Here is a 19,307-nt window from a genome sequence, read left to right as displayed (position 1 = left end):
ATAATGGCAGTACACATTGGGGGAACATCTGCCAGTGTATGACAGGCTTTAATGTAGCTCTCCAATAAAACAATTGAATCTAACAAAAATCTTACAAATCTTTACAGAGTGTTGATCATGATTGCCATGTTCTTTGGGTGATGAGTCCTGGCCAGAGAGGGGGAAGAGCAAGACTGGTTGGAAATTGATGTCAAAACCTTGTACTGTATTGAGTAGTATAATGCTTACAGCAGCTGCAGAAATTTCTGCTAAATCTGGACTGATATCTATTGGAGTATAGTGGTAGTCTAGGTAAACAACTGGCATTATAGCTGCTCCTATAACGTGACAGTTTCCTGCTAAGCAGTAACTGCTAACATATCAGATTTCTGGTTACTAATGCGGCCATTCAATTGCATTAAAGTAGACCCCTGCCAATCTTGGGTATACCACTCAGCATGTGGGGCAAGGGATTCTGCAGATGTTGTGGCCAAGTTAAGTCCTTCTTTTTGATATACTGCACATGCTCACAGGTATGTGCATGCACATTGCTCTTAAAGGCAGTGGCCATAGCACTACCCAATATCCACACACTTATTTGATAAAAAAAAAAAAAAAAAAGTTTGCTTTCTTAAAACAGAAAGAATTTGCGATAATTCAGGTTGGAGTAAGCTTGAGAAGTCTCCCAGAGCATCACTGCTGAATATATGCAAATTAACCATTGTACCCTTATTGATAAATGTGCAGGTGGGTGGCCACCTGACCACTGCAATGACTGGTGATGTGAAACTTTACTGAAGCATATATACTAAAGACAGATAATTTGGATTGGGATGGGGAAGATAGTAAGAAAAGTTTTATTCTAAATCAGTCTATACTGAGAGGAATATGGAGACCAACCATTAGTGGGGAAGCACTGGTTGTTTGTCTAATAATGTTTCTATGTAACATGATCTTAGTACCTCTCCTACCACTCATCAGTGAAATATGGTGACCTGCGAGCTCTGTAGATGCTTGTTCCTCCTGGAAGTGGTCCACATGGTGAAGCAAGGTGTGGCATCTATATGCAATGCCTCCGGAGTTTAATCTATTCACAAAATTTGCAGAGGGGCATACTGTTGTACGCCCTCTCAGTGTACACCAGGAAGTGATGAACATACACAGTGGTGTCCAGCCTTGGTGCTAGCTGGGCAGCACACGTCACTTGGTTGATGGCAGGAGAGGTGTCAGAGACAAGTGGAAATATTATGAGGGGCTTTTTACCTAGTGATTTTTTTTTCACTAATGGGTAAATAGCACTTGGCCAGTTGCTAGCCTGGATCTTGACTTCAGTAGTGTCTGTGTGACATACTTGGAATAAGCATGCAGTCAAAAGAGACTGAACACCTGATCTGCATACTTGTTTCAGTTCTGTGCCTTAGATTGTTTTTTTTTTTGTTTTGTTTTGTTTTCTTGTATTTATCAAAAAGTTAACAGTGGCATCTGTCACATTCTTCTCAGCTAATGTTTTCTTTAAAGTACAATTGTGAAGTTACAAGCAGTGATTTTTCTTGTTCCAAAGATGCTACTGAAGATCCTCAGTGGGTGATTGTGGAGAAAGACCGCTTTGTGAATGACTATGATAAGGATGGGGATGGGAAACTCAACCCTACAGAATTACTGTCTTGGATTGTTCCAAATAATGTTGGAGCTTCACAGGAGGAGGTAAGACCAATTTTTTTTCTTTCTTTTTTTTATTTGCTTATATTAAGAGTCTTACAATTTTAGACATTAGATTTGATTAAAACATTATAACAAAACTCTAGTAAAAAGTGAGGCCCCCTTGATCCGTATGGTTAATATTGATTGTGAAAGGCCATTCTCAAGAGTGGGCATAAGCATGGGATGAAGGGATTGGGATGCTGGCAGGACAGCATGAAAGCGCAGTTCCATAGCTTTGTAGTGCAGCGAGCGGTACAAACTTGCTGCTGTGTCAGGAAGAGGGATATGAGATCCTGCTGAGAGATCTGATCTATCGTGATTTCATGAGGGGCTTTCGAGCAAGGTGACAGATGATCAATATCAAGTAGCTATTGATAATTGACCAAGTCTATAAAATGTATGCCCAGCACTACAGAGCACTAAAATAGCAACATTATGCCACATTGCAGTAGGAAGAACCTGATGTATCTGCCTTTTTATAATCATTTATTTCAGCATAAAACCAATAAATGGGGTGGCGTTAAGGAGGTATCAAGATCCCTTTCCTATTTGAACACAAAAATGGTAAATTAACATTCATAGAAGAAGTGTTTTTGATAGAGTAAATTACAGAATATGAATGAGTGGGTCTTCACTCCTACACAGGTCATCAAAAAGCCATGATAGCTGTTGTTGTTTTTGGAAATGGAAAGCATAAAATAATGTACTGTATCAGGAGTTCGAGACTGCAAGTTCTTGTTAACCGAGCTGTTTCGTGTTCATCACTGACAGAGATAAAAAAAAAGTAGTAGTGTGGTTCCACCCCTACAAATTATTCCACAATTCAATATGTACACGCAAACGGGTTTTTTTCATGAACCAAAGTTGTCTTTTATTCTTCAATTATTTCTTCAGAAAGCAGGTGATAAGCGTAGATATAACATCAGACCTTCACTTCATATAAAATGAAAAATGTTTCGTGTTTAACCACTTCTGACTGTGGGTTTGGTTTCACCTAATGCAGCAGAGCAATTTACACATTTCAGCACTGCTTCCATTCATTTGGCAGTTAACGTTATCACTACTTATCACACCTAAATTATCTATACATTTTTTGGAGGGGGGGAGGGTCAAATTGTGTGTGCATGTCCCACATCTTCTCTGCTGGCAGGGAAATCTCTTCATAAATTATCTGAGCTAAAACCTTTTTCTTTACATGTGTAAAAAGGAAATAACTTGCCTAATATAGACTGAACCAGGCAAAAGGAAATGTGCACCATCCAATGGCTGTTCACTGCTTTATTTGATCCAGACAATATTGACAGTGCAATCAGCAGGTGGACCATTCACAATTGCCGTTTTGAGTCTAGGACGCTTGGCTATTTAGAGTCCAGGCCTGGTTACCAAGCGTTTTCAGACACAAAATGGCTGGCGTGAACGGTCCATATGTGCCCCGACACCCACCTCTCTCACTCCCCGCTCTAATGGCTTTTGCACAGTCATAGCAGCTTTGATGTTCTGCTGATCACACTGCCAATATTTTCTGATTCAAATAAAGCAATGAATAGCCCAGACTGAATCTACCCCGTACAGAGCACACCTGAAGGACACATCTTTGATCCTCACAAGATGCCGGAAGTGGTGACATGAGACTTGCTTGCCTGCTAACTTTGTGTGTTTATGCTCAGCCCTAAAGCTTTGCACACACTCTATGCCGCAGTTATCAGAAACAAGCGATAAACAATTGGTCAGCTGAGAATCGTTTAAAAAAAAGTACCCCAACAATGATAAAAATAGCTATTATTGTCCATGTACATTGATCCATCCTGGCGGATTGGTTCGGATGATTATTCCTGTTAGTCTTTCATACCAAAGAATAACAAATGATCGTTCCATTCAAAGTACTTATGTATGGGTCCTTATTTTCGCGCTTCCGGTAACCGTTTGATCAGCAGGCCGTCATTGTGTTGTCGCTGAATTCAAAGGTGTGCTGACGTGATTTGCTCATAGCTTACTATTAGGGATTGCCCATTTTACGACCATCATGGGTTAGCGTGAGTACAGAGCTTTAGTGAGTGCCACACTTCACTTTATTTACAAAAGACGAATATAAACTGAGCACATAAGGATAAATGTCACCTTGCAGAATACTACTAGATTATTCCTAAAACTTTGTATTCTTGCATGTAGGCTAATCATCTGATCGATTCGATTGATAAGGACGGAGATGGGCGACTTAGTGAAGCTGAAATCCTTCAAAGCCAGGACATCTTTCTAACCAGCGAAGCAACCGATTATGGACGACAGCTTCAAGATGAGCACTTCTACCATGACGAACTTTAGCCAACCAAAGTCGAACTTAATATTTTTCTATTTATAGCGCCTCTTGGAAAATTAAGACAATTTTATTTTGTTTAATGAAGTCTAAAGAAAGAGATTTGTTTGTTAAAGGAATGACCCGTTTTACTAAATTTGGACTTTTTAGTTTATTCATGCGTGACTGTCCTGAAGATGGACCAAACCGTAGGAGTAACTCTTTCCTGTCCTGAAGATGAGGATTGCCAGTGTTATCTCTTCTGTCATGTTTTTTTGTATATGTTATCAGACAGATGTTTTGTCCTCTTAGACTTATATTCTGTTACATGTCCAGCTTAGATTTTAGTTAGATACTTTTGACAAATCTTTGAATTTTGGATTGGGTCGGGAAGGGTTAGAACTTCTGTTAGGGTTTTATAACTGTCTTTGTCTCCATTGTGGAGATTTCCCCTCACATCTCAAACAGAGGAACAGTAAGTGATGGGAGATATCGGTGGGAATATGTAGGAGGTATGAAGTCCCGTTTGAGATATCTCTGAAGGTAAGGGGAAATCCGTCCCAAAGAAACAAAGAGAATGTAAGCCTTCTACTTTGTGTCAACATTTTTAGATTAATTTCCTTTAAGGTATGTGCACAAGGCCGTCTTTGTGATTTCCATTTATAATTTGATTTATTGTGTAACTGCAATGTTATACATGCAAGTACCATGCTGCCTTGGATCATATATACGTTTTCAGTCTAATGTTATCATTTATGTTCCCTCTTCACTTTGCAAAAAACCACACCCTGGGATCTTTGTTTGCTGACTTACGGCACGCCACTTGTTCTCCCTCAGCCTCCCTGCATTGCAATAGATGCATCAATAGCCAGGAGGCTGATGCTGCTTCTGTACATTGTCGGCAGGGCACTGTCCCCAAAGGGATCATGTACCGATCCCTGCCAGTGATGGAGATCCCCCGGTGTCAGTTGTCTGTTCAGTTATAACTGACAGCAACTGATTCACTGTGAACGGACCATTGTACTGACAGTTTCTGGTGTTCACTGAAAACGCATCTGTTTTTCAGCGTGAATAGGCCCTAACCTAGGAGCTGAACAAACCACAGTGACGCGGCGCAGGTGTAATATCCTTTTTCTGTCCTATACAAGTTTAGGTGTCATTTATGGTTCCATCTGTTACATTCCTGTGATGTACTTATAAAAATATTTACCAGTTTGAATATCCTATGACAGGTTGAATACCCTATGAGAGTCTTTCATGGTTACATAGTTAGTTGGGTTGAAAACATCCGTCAACTTCAATATGGTATAACACTAGCCTGCACCCTTACATGTCACATTTAATCCAGAGGAAGGTAAAAAAAAAAAAAAACTTGTGCAAGGCTTGGAGCATCACCAAGACTGCAGTGGGAGGTACCTCTACAATGGTGTTCTCAGGCCAACCTATTTACTGTAGACTCGCATCTTCCTGGTACAGGTTTCCCTTGCTGCACAGGATTGATAATGCAGCAGGAAGAACAAGACTCCATAACAGAGGCAGCAGAACTTGAAGGTTCAGCAGCGTAATCATCCCTAAAATTTCACAATTAGGGGACAGTGAAAATGTATTTGTTGTTATGAGGCAGCTAATCCTGAAACAAGAGTTTGTGGAGGATCGCACAATGCTGTGTGTTGCAACCAGAAATGATCAATGAGGTGATCGTTTTTCTGCCTTGATACAGACTTTTATGCATTTTTTGCAGATTTAAATTGAATCAATTGCAAAAATCTGCAAGCCATTGACCATCTATAGAATTCAAGCATTTTTTAATGTTTTCACATCATTTATATGCAGAAGTCTTTATCTCTCTAATGTTATGCTGAGATTCTACTTTCTGTTTATTTGCCCCTGTGCACATCCATTTAGGGTTATTTTTTTATTATGTAAGTTAGAAAAATAAACCACAACTCTGCTTAAAGAACAAGGGCACTGTGTAATCTTTGCCATTAGCACTGTTATGTTATATTGTTTGGGCTGAGGAAACGAGCATGTATTATTGAAAATTGCTGAAGAAGAGGTATGGGGATTGAAACCGAACACAAAGATCACATTAGAATAGCAAGTGCAACAATAACATAAAAATTGCATCCAAATGACCTAGCTCCCTCCTTATGTTTAGAATGTGTTGCTGTAACTGATTACAAATACGTTAGATCTGATTGGCCCAATCTCAGCTGTTGAAGATGCAGAGCTGCACTGTAACCAAACTGGTTACACTGTGAGGCAGAGAGAGAGAGACACAGGAACATATAGAGCTGCAGATGATTATTATTTACACACATTTGAAGCTATATGTCTGCTTTATATAATTCTGAACACATTTTACTCACAGTATTAGAGCCAGTAAAGATTATTTCTGTATGCTGGATGTGCTGAACACAGTCCTCTATAGTAATGCCCACAGTGAACACTGTTCCCTGTAAATGTCATATTTTCTTCTCATAGGATATGAAAAGAGGAAAAGAAAAGCCTTTGTATTGATATTTGCTAGTAATTACTGGAAATATATGTGGCATTTAGAATTATAGTTAACTTTGATAGTTGTCCATTAAGGTGCACCTTTGTATTCAGTTTTTAGCAATTCCATGTAGTGTGAGTGCTTACCTGTAGAGTCTGTTCATAGTACTCAACATCTGTTGACCCCAATACTACATTGGAGTGATAAAATGTGGGCGTTTTTGTAAGCGCTTTTGCAGAGCGCTTCTGTCTTTTGATCCGGAAAAAAATAAATACAATGTAATTTTAAAAAAAAAAACACTCAATCGCTTCCCAAAGCGATTTTGTGAGCGTTTTGCGTTTTTCCTATACTTTCCATTGAGGCAAATCGCCTCTAAAAATGCCCCAAGCACCGCTTTTCAAAGCGGATCGCAAACAAACCGCTCTGATATGAACTCTCTCATAGAGAATCATTCCACATGCGCTTTCAGGGCAATTTTGAAAATCGCCCGCGCTTAAAATTTAACAAAACTGCCAATAATGTGAACAAGGCCTCAGGCAGAGAAAGAAAAAAAAGGAATACAGCATAGTTATGTGTGGCACTGTACATACACATGTCTATCTCATCATGTCACCTCAGTTGTCCTTTAAGGTGCCCATACACTAAAGCCTGGTACACAATTATGACTTTACCAACTCCATGGGTCAACAGATATTGAATACTATGAGCAGATTGTTGAGGTAAACGCTCATACTGCACGGAGGTGGTAAAATTGGTCAGTGATTGGCCAATCACAATTGAAGGTGTGTACCTGACTTAAAGAGAATCTGTACTCTAACATTTTTACAGCAAAAAGCATACCATTCTATTCATTATGTTCTCCTGGGCCCCTCTGTGCTGTTTCTGCCACTCCCTGCTGCAAACCCGGCTTGTAATTAACAGTTTTAGGCAGTGTTTACCAACAAACTAACCAGCTTCTGATAGGCTCACATAAGCAGAGTGTGTGAGTCATACAGAGCCTGCAGGGGGCCTGGAGGGGGTGTGTATAGCTTCTACCAATCACATGCAGCCCTGCACATTGCACACATTCCAGCTTTAGCCTGACTGTGCTGACAGAAGGAAACAGATTAGATCATATAACAGAGATAACACAGCCACTGTGCAATTAGGAAAAGCTGCAGTAAGCCAGAGCACATTAGAACAGGCAAAGGAACTTTTAGGATAGAAGAACTAAGGCTGAAAAGTTTGTTACAGAGTCTCTTTAAACTGTTTTCCCTAGCAGATGTGATTACTGTACAAATTTGCTGAAGATCAGTATGGCTGCCTGATTGTAATTTTGATTCATTTTCAATTGAAAACCAATCGAAATTATGAATCGGTCCAGATGATTAATTTTGGTTGAAAGGTGTGGCGCGGTGGAGACGTGATATGTAATTGCTAGGGGCCCCAGAGCTGCTGATGGGCCCCCCAGGTCTCCCCCAAGCTACAGTGCTCCCCCAGTACAAGGGGCAGTGGAGCACACTTATCGCCTGCCTGGCTGGCACACTCCTGGTGTCCCGTTTTCGTCTTTGCCGGTGCTTGTTTTTCGTGATCTGGTGGCATGTTACATAAGTATGTACACGTTGCTGGACCACAGAGAACAGACTGCTGACGGGGATAGAGGCAGAAGGACACAGACCCGAAGGGAGCACTCTGGCCAGACAGATGAGTGGTGAGTGCTCTCCACCACTGCAAGCACTATGCACGAGTACCAGAGGAGCACTACAGCTTGGGGGGAGGCCTAGGGTGCCTGTCTCTGGCTCTGGGCCCTGGGGAGAACAAAGACAGAACAGTGGTTGTGGTGGTCCAATGCCTTGCCAGGGTTTTATTTGCCTTCCACAGGATTAGATAGACATTCTAAGTTTTTTTTATCGGTAGAATTTTTTTTTATTTAAATGTATAATAAGTTATCAGTTGCGTAATGTTCAAATAGTGGAATAGTAGAGTGTATCTTTTAAATCTCTAGTGTGTTTATGTTTACATTGGCTAATGGTGTCCACTCTCAATACAGATGGATGTTAAAATAGAATTGAGATAGGGAAAAAGTTCTATTTTACCTACCTGGGGATTCTTTCGCACCCCCCCCCCCCCCCTTACCTTACAGGTCCCTCAGAGTCTTGCTGGGCTTTGCTGCTGTGCCCCTCCAAAAGCTAGCCAACTGTACCAGTCGCAGGCTACTGTGCCCGGGCCACACATGCACAGTAGCTTGCAATAAGCGGTCATCGGGAGGGACACAGTGGTGAAGACGGCTGGATAGTAACCCGGGGACCTGTAAGGCTACTGGGGGCTGAAAGAAACCTCAGGTAAGTCAAATACAACTTTTTCCCCCTTCCAGTGGTGCTGCTAAGGTTTTTGTGGTGCCAAGCAGCACATAATTGTGCCCCCCCCCCCCCCCCCGACCCATTATGATGGGAAGCCAAAGGTGCCCCCCCCCAATAGGTAGTCCTCCAGTATAGGTAGGTAGCCAAAGGTGCACCTCCCCCCCCCCTCCAGTATAGGTAGCGACCCCCCCCTCCCCCCAATATAAGAAAGGAATTGGTGTCAGTGGGGGTATGTCGTATCCTTCTGGCTCCCTACCCCAACACTCGTACACCTGCAGATCGGCAGTGACCCGAAAAGAGGAAAGCAGCGCACTTCAAATGCAGGAAACGAGCAATTGCCTCACTTCCACATCTGAAGTGTCCTCCGTGATCACTGCCCCACTCTCCCCTGTGCTCACATTGTTGCTGATCTGAGGGCTGCCTCTTGGACCCCTGCCCCCTTTGCTGCTGCAGCCCTGCCCCTTCGACGGGGTTCCTTTAAATGTTTTAAGGCTTTTTAGGATAGCTGGTATAGTGAGAAGTACATTGTTGATCTAATGATTATAGCCTATAGCCCTTTGGAGTTGAGAAGGATTTGTTTTCACTTTTAGAAGCATATTGTATAATGCATGCAAGGGAATGTTTACTTTCTTCTTTTCAATGTGTACTGTACCTTGTTTTTATCTTTGGCTTGTGGACAAAGTCAAATATGCCTGCTCTCCTTGGAACTCGGAAGCTAAGGTGTTTACCACCTGGTAATTAGCAACTGGTTCATGTGGTACGAGGGGTTAACGTCCCGTGGTCCCCCTGCACTAGTATGGTAAAACTGCCATGCGCTCCCTGCACACACTATCTTTACCGGAGTTTATTGCATCAGGCCCATAGAATAAAGATTTTTTTGCAGCACTTTGTTTTACTGTGTACAATTTTGCCTATAGTAAAGAAAAATGTGGGTAAAAATAAAAGCATACTAGACTTGTTAAACTCTTATCACTGCGCTCCCCACTTTTTACTTCAATGAATGCTGGTGACATCATGATTTGGCTTATTAGAGGCGAGGCAGTTGAGTGGAACTGGCAAGTACCGTGGTCTACCTGCTGGAATTCCCAATTGCTATATGATGCCAGCATTTGATTCAGCTTACCAGCAGCTATGTATGACTGAAATAGTATTAGGTGGATTTGGCCTTTGGTACATTTCAAGAAAGCAGGAGGCATCATAGCCTTATAACCAGAAGGTAGGAGGTCCCCAGAATCATACAGTAAAGTGATTCTGAGATGCGTAGGAGGGGGAATATTGAGAATATGGCTGCATAGAAAACCGTGAAAGAAAAGATACTTTTTGTTACAATTTTTAATCACTTGCATGCATTAAAGCAAACTTAATATCTTTTAAATATTGTTTAATAAAACTTAAAGAGGAACTCCAGTGTAAATAACGTAATGAACAAAAGCACTTTTTTATTACATTATTTTCACTGAAGTTCCTCTTTAAGGTGAACAGCTCAATGTAACCAAATTTAAAGGGTTATCACAACTACAGGGACATAGGGAAATAACCATTAGATCCCTTCCATGACTAAAGTCAGTTGGTGATACTTTGTTTTTTAGGCTCCTTTCACACAAGATTACTGTGCGATGCGATTGTTCTTCAATAGCATTGTAACGATACCTGAAAAGTTGCATCCTGCATTGACTGTGTGGTGTGACCATATTGTGAGGCATACAGTGCAATGAAAGTATGGCTCACTGCCACTGTAAACGGGCACTTTGCCCTGACAGAGGGTAAAAAACACCCCTTGGGGGTTACCTACCTTGAGAGGGGGAAGCCTCTGATTCCTATTGAGGCTTCCCCCTCCCAAGGTAGGTAACCCCCAGGGGGTGTTTTTTACCCTCTGTCAGGGCAGAGTGCTCGTTTACAGTGGCAGTGAGGCATACTTTCATTGTACTGTATGCCTCACTATATGGTTGCACCGCCCTCTTCAGCCTCCTGGATCTATCGCTGACAGCCTCCAAACTCCACATGCGGCTATATTTTACCTTTTGGGCTCCAGCACAGGTGCAGTAGAAACTTTCTGATTGGCCTCAGGCAGTAATAGCCGAGCCCCATCGGGTCCACTGTACTGTGCAGGGATAGGCAAATTGTGCCTGTGAAGAAGAGCAGACCCGATCAAGCTCCACTCTACTGGGATGGGAATGGGCTGGGATGCTGCCGCCATGAACGTATGATGGAGGATGCACTCATAGCCAAGACAGCGCAGGGTGTGATTTCTCCTTACAAGTACAAGGAAGCAATGGATATTCCCACTTGCAATGGCACACTGCACTTTTTCCTTCTTATGATACAACATCCAACTCTTGTCGTTTACAATGTTATGGCCCAATTATTTAAAGGACAACTGAAGTCTATCGCTAAATGAATTAGAGGCAGAGCATCAGCAGGATAGCCAAGCAGTGGCTAGCTAAGGAGCTCTGGGTCCCAGTGCAAGGTTTACATTGGGTCCCCCCAAGCACTCTATACATAACAATTGATACAGTGCACCAAAACCTGCCAAGGACAACAACAGTGTCAGAGGTGCAAGAAGGGTATGGGGAACAGCTTGTTAATGATTACTACTAAGTGATAAGCAGCACAGGACCAATAAGGCTACTTACACACCAAGACATTGCGTTTTAGGGGACATTATGGTTGCATAGCGTGCCCCTAACGCAATGTATGGTGGTGTTGAAGTTGGACGTCAGATTGAGCTGCGTTATGCAGCTCTCAAAGCAGCCGCTCCAGGTTAGTGATAGGAAGTCTGGATCTTTTTAAGGTTTCGGATCATTTGAATTGGATCATTGAAAAGATCAGGATCTTTGAACCGAATCATTTGAATCATTTTACTAGGGAAGCAGACGGGGTGAAATGATTAGCAAGACAGGACTTTCCCTGCACTGTACATTCTGTATGTTCCTGTTTCTTCCAGACAGATATCCACTGTGAACCGAATCTTTCATTGTGATGATCCGGATGATTTGACTCACAAAAAAGATCCGGATCAAATGAATGATTCGTTCATGATCCAGACAACACTACAGTCCTACCATGAGTCTCTGCAGTGCAGTGAATATTAATTAGCCATGTGGCTGGCTGCGGAGGAGGAGGGGAGACCTCCTCCTCCAACATTACTGAGCATGTGCAAGCAGTCTAACGCTGCTTAGCCCAGTATAACGTACAGCATGCAGCACTTTGTTTAAACGTGCTGCGTTACAATGTAACTCAACGTGTGCACTGTGAACAGCACAATTGATTTTACAGTGCTGTGAGTTAGGCTGTGTTACTGGCTGCTGTAACGTAGGACTTTAACGTCCCACTGTGAAACCAGCCTAAGGCTAAGCCTAAGAGCTAATGCTGCACTGCATGTTGCTACAACACGCAACTGGTATTGCTTGAAAATAAATTAATTTGGCAGCTTCCTTACCGCTCTCTCTTCAGTTATAAGTGACTAACAGTGGCGTAAAAGGTTAGTGGCTATTCTGACATTGACTGACATCAGTCAATATCCAGTTTAGTTCCACATATGTATGTGATCATTGCAAAGTTTCTTTCTGTTAGTTCTTCAGCCTCTAGAGCAGTTGTCTGCCTATTTGCAATGACAAAGGAAAGCCAGAACCAGAAGCCTTCTGCCTCATTGCTTACTTTTTAATGGACCACTATTGCAAAAAAAATGTAAATTATAAAATCCATGTAAACACATGCATGTAAGATGTAAAATGCGCTATCAATTACTTTTCTCCTATGTTGCTGTCACTAAAGGTGCCCAATAATGGTACAATTTTTACTGAACAATCGTATTTTCATTCACATTATTTCAATCATACTGTATGAAAACAGAAAAGCTGGTGGGCTAAATTGATCTTAAAGGATTGCATTATCAGTAAAGAATAGAGATGGGCCGAACGTCCGATTTTAGGTTCGCAAACCCCGTTCGCGAACCTTCGTGGTAGGTTTGGTTTGCGGAAAAGTTTGCGAACCGCAATAGACTTCAATGGGGATGCGAACTTTGAAAAATAGAAAAAATTATGCTGGCCACAAAAGTGATGGAAAAGATGTTTCAAGGGGTCTAACACCTGGAGGGGGGCATGGCAGAGTGGGATACATGCCTAAAGTCCCGGGGAAAAATCTGGATGTGACGCAAAGCAGCGTTTTAAGGGCAGAAATCACATTGAATGCTACATTGCAGGCCTAAAGTGCTTTAAAACATCTTGCATGTGTATACATCAATCAGGGAGTGTAATTCGAGTTCTGCTTCACACTGACACACCAAACTCACTGTAACGCACCGCAAACAGCTGTTTGCGTAGTGACGGCCGTGCTGGACTGGTGCGCACTGTGGCGAGAGTGTAGGCCATGGCGGTTTTCAAGCCCATATGGTTGCCGGGCTGTGGTAGCTCAATGATAGAACAACAGTGACTGTTCAGCTGATCAAATTTGGTCTGACCACAATGAAGCAACGACCTTATTATCATTTGTGTGCCACCCCCACCCAAAACACTCAAATAGCCGGCGGTCATTGCTTCATTGTGATACGCAAGCCCCTTCACCGCGGCAAGGTAATGATCACGAAGGGGGGTATGTACATGCCTTTTGTTTTTTTGTTGCAGCCGCCCGCAGTGCAGCCAGAAAAATTAGGCAGGCATGTACACGCACCAGAAAAATTAGTGTAGCGGCCTTAAAAATTCAGGAATCCGCCTAGAGTCCTGGACCCTGTTGGTGGTGGCGGAGAAGGCAAGTGGCCTGCAGGCAGAGATGCTGTGTGTGGGGACTGACTTAGTCTTCGGTCGTGCAGTAGCCCTCCACGATCCATGCCTCATTCATTTTGATAAAGGTCAGGTACTGAACACTGTCGTGATTAGGCGACTTCTCTTCTCAGTGACAATGCCTCCAGCTGCACTGAAGGTCCTTTCTGACAGGACGCTTGCGGCAGGGCAAGAGAGAAGTTGGATGGCAAATTGGGACAGCTCTGACCACAGGTCAAGCCTGCGCAACCAGTAGTCCAAGGGTTCATCGTCTCTTTTCGCAGTGTCTACATCCACACTCAAGGCCAGGTAGTCGGCTACCTGCCGGTCCAGGCGTTGGTGGAGGGTGGATCCGGAAGGACTATGGCGAGGAGTTGGACTAAAGAATGTCCGCATGTCCGACATCACCCTGAGATCGCTGGAGCGTCCTGTCCTTGCCTGCGTAGACCTGGGAGGAGGAGGGTTACTGCCAGTGGTACCTTGATTGCGTTGTGCAGCCACATCACCCTTAAACGCATTGTCAAGCATCATCGACAGTTTGTTCTGCAAGTGCTGCATCCTTTCCGCCTTCTGTTGAGTTGGTAACAGGTCCGCCACTTTGTGCCTGTACCGAGGGTCTAGTAGCGTGGCCACCCAGTACAGGTCATTCGCCTTAAGTTTTTTGATACGGGGGTCCCTCAACAGGCTGGAAAACATAAAAGAGGCCATCTGCACAAAGCTGGATGCAGACGTACTCTCCATCTCCTCTTGCTCTTCCTCAGTGACGGGACGCAACTCCTCTTCCTCCCTCCAGCCACGAACAATACCACGGGAACGTGGAGCAGCAGAAGCCCCCTGTGACGGCTGCCGCGGTTGTTCTTCTTCCGCCGCCTCTTCCTCCTCCACAGAAACACCTTACTCATCATCATCATCAGAGTCTGACTCCTCTCCTTCCCCACACGACTCCTCTTCTTCCTCCTCCTCCTCTTCCACTCTGTGCTGCCGCAGGTGTTGTGGAAACATCGGGTTCGGATGTAAATCGCTCCCACGACTCCTGCTGCCGTAACTGTTCTTGTTCATGCTCCTCCACAGCTGTATCCACCACTCTACGCACGGCACGCTCCAGGAAGTAGGCGTAGGGGATCAAGTCGCTGATGGCGCCCTCAGCGCGACTCACCAGTTTGGTCACCTCCTCAAAGGGCTCCATGACCCTGCATGCATTTCGCATCAGTGTCCAGTTGTTGGGCCAAAACATTCCCATCCTCCCAGATTGTGTCCTTGTACTGCAATGATACAGGTACTGGGTGACGGCTTTCTCCTGGTCTAGCAGGCGAGAGAACATCAGCAGGATGGAATTCCAGCGACTCGGGCTATCGCAAATCAGGCGTCTCACCGGAAAGTTGTTTCTACGCTGAATGTCCGCAAAGCGTGCCATGGCCTTGTAAGAGCGCCTGAAATGCCCACACAACTTCCTGGCCTGCTTCAGGACATCCTCTAAGCCTGGGTACTTGGACACAAATCTTTGCACGACCAGATTCAGCACATGTGCCATGCAGGGTACGTGTGTCAGCTTTCCCAAATTCAACGCGGAAATGAGATTTCTGCCGTTGTCACACACCATGTTGCCGATCTCAAGCTTGTGCGGGGTCAGCCATTGCTCCACCTGTTTGTTAAGAGCAGCCAGGAGAGCTGCTCCACTGTGACTCTCCGCTTTCAGGCAAGACATGTCTAACACTGCGTGACACCGTCGTACCTGGCATGCAGCATAGGCCCTGAGGCTGTGTAGCTGGGGAGGAGATCACGGCACCAGCCAAGGAGGAGGAGGAGGATGACGACAGGGAAGAGGTGGTAGCAGAGGTGGCTGGAGGCCTGCCTGCAAGCCGTGGAGGTGTGACAAGTCGGTCCGCTGCGCAGCCACGTACTCCCTGCTTGCTGCCATCGGTCACCAGGTTGACCCAATGGGCTGTGTACGTAATGTAGCGGCCCTGCCCGTGCTTGGCAGACCAGGCATCCGTGGTCAGGTGGACCCTTGACCCAACGCTCTTCGCAATAGATGACACCACTTGCCTCTCAACTGCACGGTGCAGTTTGGGTATGGCCTTTCGTGAAAAATAAGTGCGGCCTGGTATCTTCCACTGCGGTGTCCCAATGGCCACAAATTTACGGAAAGCCTTTGACTCCACCAGCTTGTATGGTAATAGCTGGAGAGCTAATAGTTCCGCCACGTCAGCTGTCAGACGCCGGGCAAGAGGGTGACTGGCAGACATTTGCTTCTTACGCTCAAATACTTCCTTTACGGACAGCTGGGTACTACTGTGGGCAGAGGAGAAGGAACTTCTCAAGGGAAGAGGCGGTTTGGAGGAGGGTGGCTGTGAAGGTTCAAGGGAGAAAGCGGATGAAGACGATGCACCTGAAGGAGGAAGAGGAGAAGGAGGGTGGCTTGTCTTTTGGGTGCTGCTTTTCCTCAGGTGTTCTTGCCATAGCTGTTTGTGCCTTCTCTCCAGGTGCCTTCGTAAGGCACTTGTCCCTACGTGAGAGTTGGCCTTTCCACGGCTCAATTTTTGCTGGCAGAGTGAACATATGGCTTTGCTCCGATCTGAGACACACATGTTAAAAAATTTCTAAACCGCTGAGCCCCCCTGGGGTGATGGCGCTATGGTGGCATCAGCAGCTGACGTTGAAGGGCATGTTGGCTGGCTGTCCATAGCTGGCGATACATGGCGCCGGACACTGCCCCCAGCTGTTTCTGAGGACTAGCTCCCTCTGCTTCTATCATGGAGTCGTCTCCTCCTACTCCTCTCTCACTCCCCCTCTGAACTGTCCCCCTGGTCATCTCCTCTACTGGGAACATAAGTGGCATCCGTATAATCGTCATCATGATCCTCCTGCCCAGCTTTGCTTTCCTCAGACACCTCCTCAACTGCACCAACTTCAGGTGGTTCATCATCCCCCTCCTCACACGTTACGTCCATACTATCGCCACTTAACTCAGAGGTATGAGGTGGTGTACCTGCACCTTCTTCTTGTTGTTGCAGTAGTGGCTGGGAATCAGTAATTTCACCACCACCACCTTGCTTGTTGCTTGTTGTAGCGCTGGTGGCTGCGGGAGATGAGGTGTTCTTTGTTAAATAGTGAAGTACTGTGTTGTGGAATTCTCTCCGTGATCAGCGCACAAGACGTGCACTGACACTGCGGAAATCCTCCACAAGCGTATAATTTGCGGGAACCCAGCAGAAGGTGCAATGCACCTGTAGAGGGAAATTCCTGTCGGCAGGTGGAGCTGTGGAGTGCAGAGGAACAGCTCCTCTGCCCTACCACACACGCCAGACAGGAATTGTACGAAGGGAAGAAACGCAATCGCAAGAGAGGCGATTTAGAATGAGCACAGAGACAGACTGTATGTGTGTGCACCAAACTAGTCGCCAACCCGCGACGGTGCACACACCACAGCAGATATGAAGCAGGAACGCGACCGCGAGAGGTGCGATCGCCAGGCGTGACACAAGGCTACAGCAAGGCGGAGCACGAGAGTAGCAAAGGCACAGCAAATCATACTATGAGGAGACAAGGAAAACAACAAACGCTAACTGAACACGAACACCGCACTCATTCGCAACAGTGCACGCGTTCATGCGCGGTCTCCACGTGATAAGCACAATAGAGACAAGCTGGGTTCACTCAACACTACAGGTAGTTAAATGCAGTGAGCTGGGTTCACTGAACACAACAGGTAGTTAGATGCAGTGAGGTGGGTTCACTCAACAGTAAAGGTAGTTGTATGCAGTGAGGTGGGTTCACTCAACACAACAGCTAGGTATATGCAGTGAGGTGGGTTCACTGAACACAACAGGTAGTTAGATGCAGTGAGCTGGGTTCACTCAACACAAAGCTAGGTATATGCAGTGATGAGGTGGGTTAAGTAAACACAACAGGTACTGGGTATATGCAGTACTGGGTAGTACAATGTGCAGCTCCCTGTCACACACACAGGTAGTCACTGAATGTGCTGGGCTGCTGGCAGTGGCACACACACTATGAATTAGCAAGGCTGTGCATGCAAAAAAAGTGTCAGTTTGACACACAGAAAAAAAAAAAGTACAGGATGAGCTCTGAAAATAGCTGTTGAGGGGTGCTATAAAAGCAATAATAATCAGCCAGGAGCAAGCTAAGCAGCCAAGAGCCTAACTAATCTGTCCCTAGGAGAACAAGTCTGCAGCAGCTGTCCCTAGTCTGTCTCTAGCAGGCACACGAGTGAGTGTCATGGCCAGCGAGCCTGCCTTATATAAGGGGGGGTGGGGCTCCAGGGCTTAGTGTAGCCTGAATGGCTACAATGTGCCTACTGACTGTGATGCAGAGGGTCAAAGTTGACCCTTATAGTGCATTATGGGGTGAATCGAACTTCCGCAAAAGTTCGCCTGGAACTGTTCGCCGGCGAACTGTTCGGCCCATCTCTAGTAAAGAAATAGTCGATTGCTGTGGCAGATTTTTCAAATGGTTTCGATATCATTAGAAGTTGTACACTTTAATGCTGTGGATCGATCTGAATGATCGTATCAAAAATAAGATTGTTAGCTAAACATCACACTGCTAATGGACACCTTTGAATGTACATTTCTCCCAGAGTAAAATGCACTACAGATAACTCTTCTCCTTTGTTGCTGTCACTAAAGGTGCCCAGCAATGATGCCTCTTGGTTGGTTGTACAATCTTACCAAATCTATATATTAGGAGAGCAAAAAGAGTGAATACACTTTGGCTATCATTCATAAAAGTGTGTTCATTAAAAAAAATCTGTGCGGGAAAATACTGCATTCGGTATTTTAGACTTCTGTGTGCTCATTCATAAAAATGTTTACAGTTGCAATAGCAGTGCGGTATTTTCCCGAACTAGGCTGGCGGTAGGCTTGCGGAAAGACGAGAAGTTGCCTGAGTTGATACATTTTCTCCTCCAGAGACTGCGTTACTATAGAAGGGGCAGCCCCAGCATCCCTTTAAATGAGCATTTTTTTAAACTGCCTCTGTTTGCCCTGAATCTGCGCTGAATCTGTCTATTAGTCTTTCTAAACAATCTATTTAATTGCCACAACTTAGAAGAACTTCAAGAAATGTTACAGATGCAGGCTTTCTGGTGTGAAATATATATCTGAAAACAGGTACCCAAGGGGTTAAAAAACACAGCCTGGGTATTCTGGGATGCCTTTTTTTTGCTCTGCTCTCACTGCTGCTGCCTGGGAGGTCTGTCTCATTAAAGCGGATCCGAGATGAAAAACTAACTATAACAAGTAACTTGTCTATATATCTTACCTAAAGTTTAGATAGTTTACACTGCATATCTAGCTGCAAAAGTTTAAAAAGTGTATGATTATTTATTCCTGTGATACAATGTGGGCAGCCATGTTTTTTTTTGTCATATTGTCACAGGCTAAGAGCTGGAGATGCTATCAGCTTTCTTGTGTGTAAATTCAGTCTCCACTCCTTCTCCCTCCTCCCCTCTGCCTTTGAAATCAATGGCTAGTAACACCTCCCCCTCCTCCTGCCCAGACTGAGCTCCTGTAAGCCCTTGCTATTGTCTGAAAGTGCCTTGGCACTCTGAGGGCTGTGGGCGTGGCTTGTTTAGTTTATAGGGAATTCAGGTATTAAAACAAAAACAAAAAAGTATTTGGCTTGAGGAATGCCATATAAACTATAGGAAAGGGACACAATTATGCAATGAGTGAAAGTTCGTCTCGGATCCACTTTAACTTAGCTGTTATCCGCATGCT

General features: G+C 44.6%; 1 protein-coding gene across 1 annotated transcript in view; it reads left to right on the top strand.

The window, feature by feature from the left end:
- The window catches only part of RCN2 (reticulocalbin 2), a 28,344-nt gene extending 23,253 nt beyond the window's left edge, over positions 1-5,091 (top strand). Inside the window, exons 5-6 of the mRNA XM_068242158.1 lie at positions 1,498-1,683; positions 3,850-5,091. Of these exons, the coding sequence (XP_068098259.1) occupies positions 1,498-1,683; positions 3,850-4,002 (339 nt within the window). The 3' untranslated portion in view covers positions 4,003-5,091. The remainder of the gene's footprint in view (positions 1-1,497; positions 1,684-3,849) is intronic.
- Positions 5,092-19,307: the final 14,216 nt, after the last annotated feature.

This window comes from Hyperolius riggenbachi, chromosome 6 (genome assembly GCF_040937935.1).
Source record: "Hyperolius riggenbachi isolate aHypRig1 chromosome 6, aHypRig1.pri, whole genome shotgun sequence".
In the NCBI taxonomy this organism is placed as follows: domain Eukaryota; kingdom Metazoa; phylum Chordata; class Amphibia; order Anura; family Hyperoliidae; genus Hyperolius; species Hyperolius riggenbachi.
The sequence above is the reverse complement of the archived record's forward strand: the minus strand, read 5'-3'. Positions and strand labels throughout refer to the sequence as shown.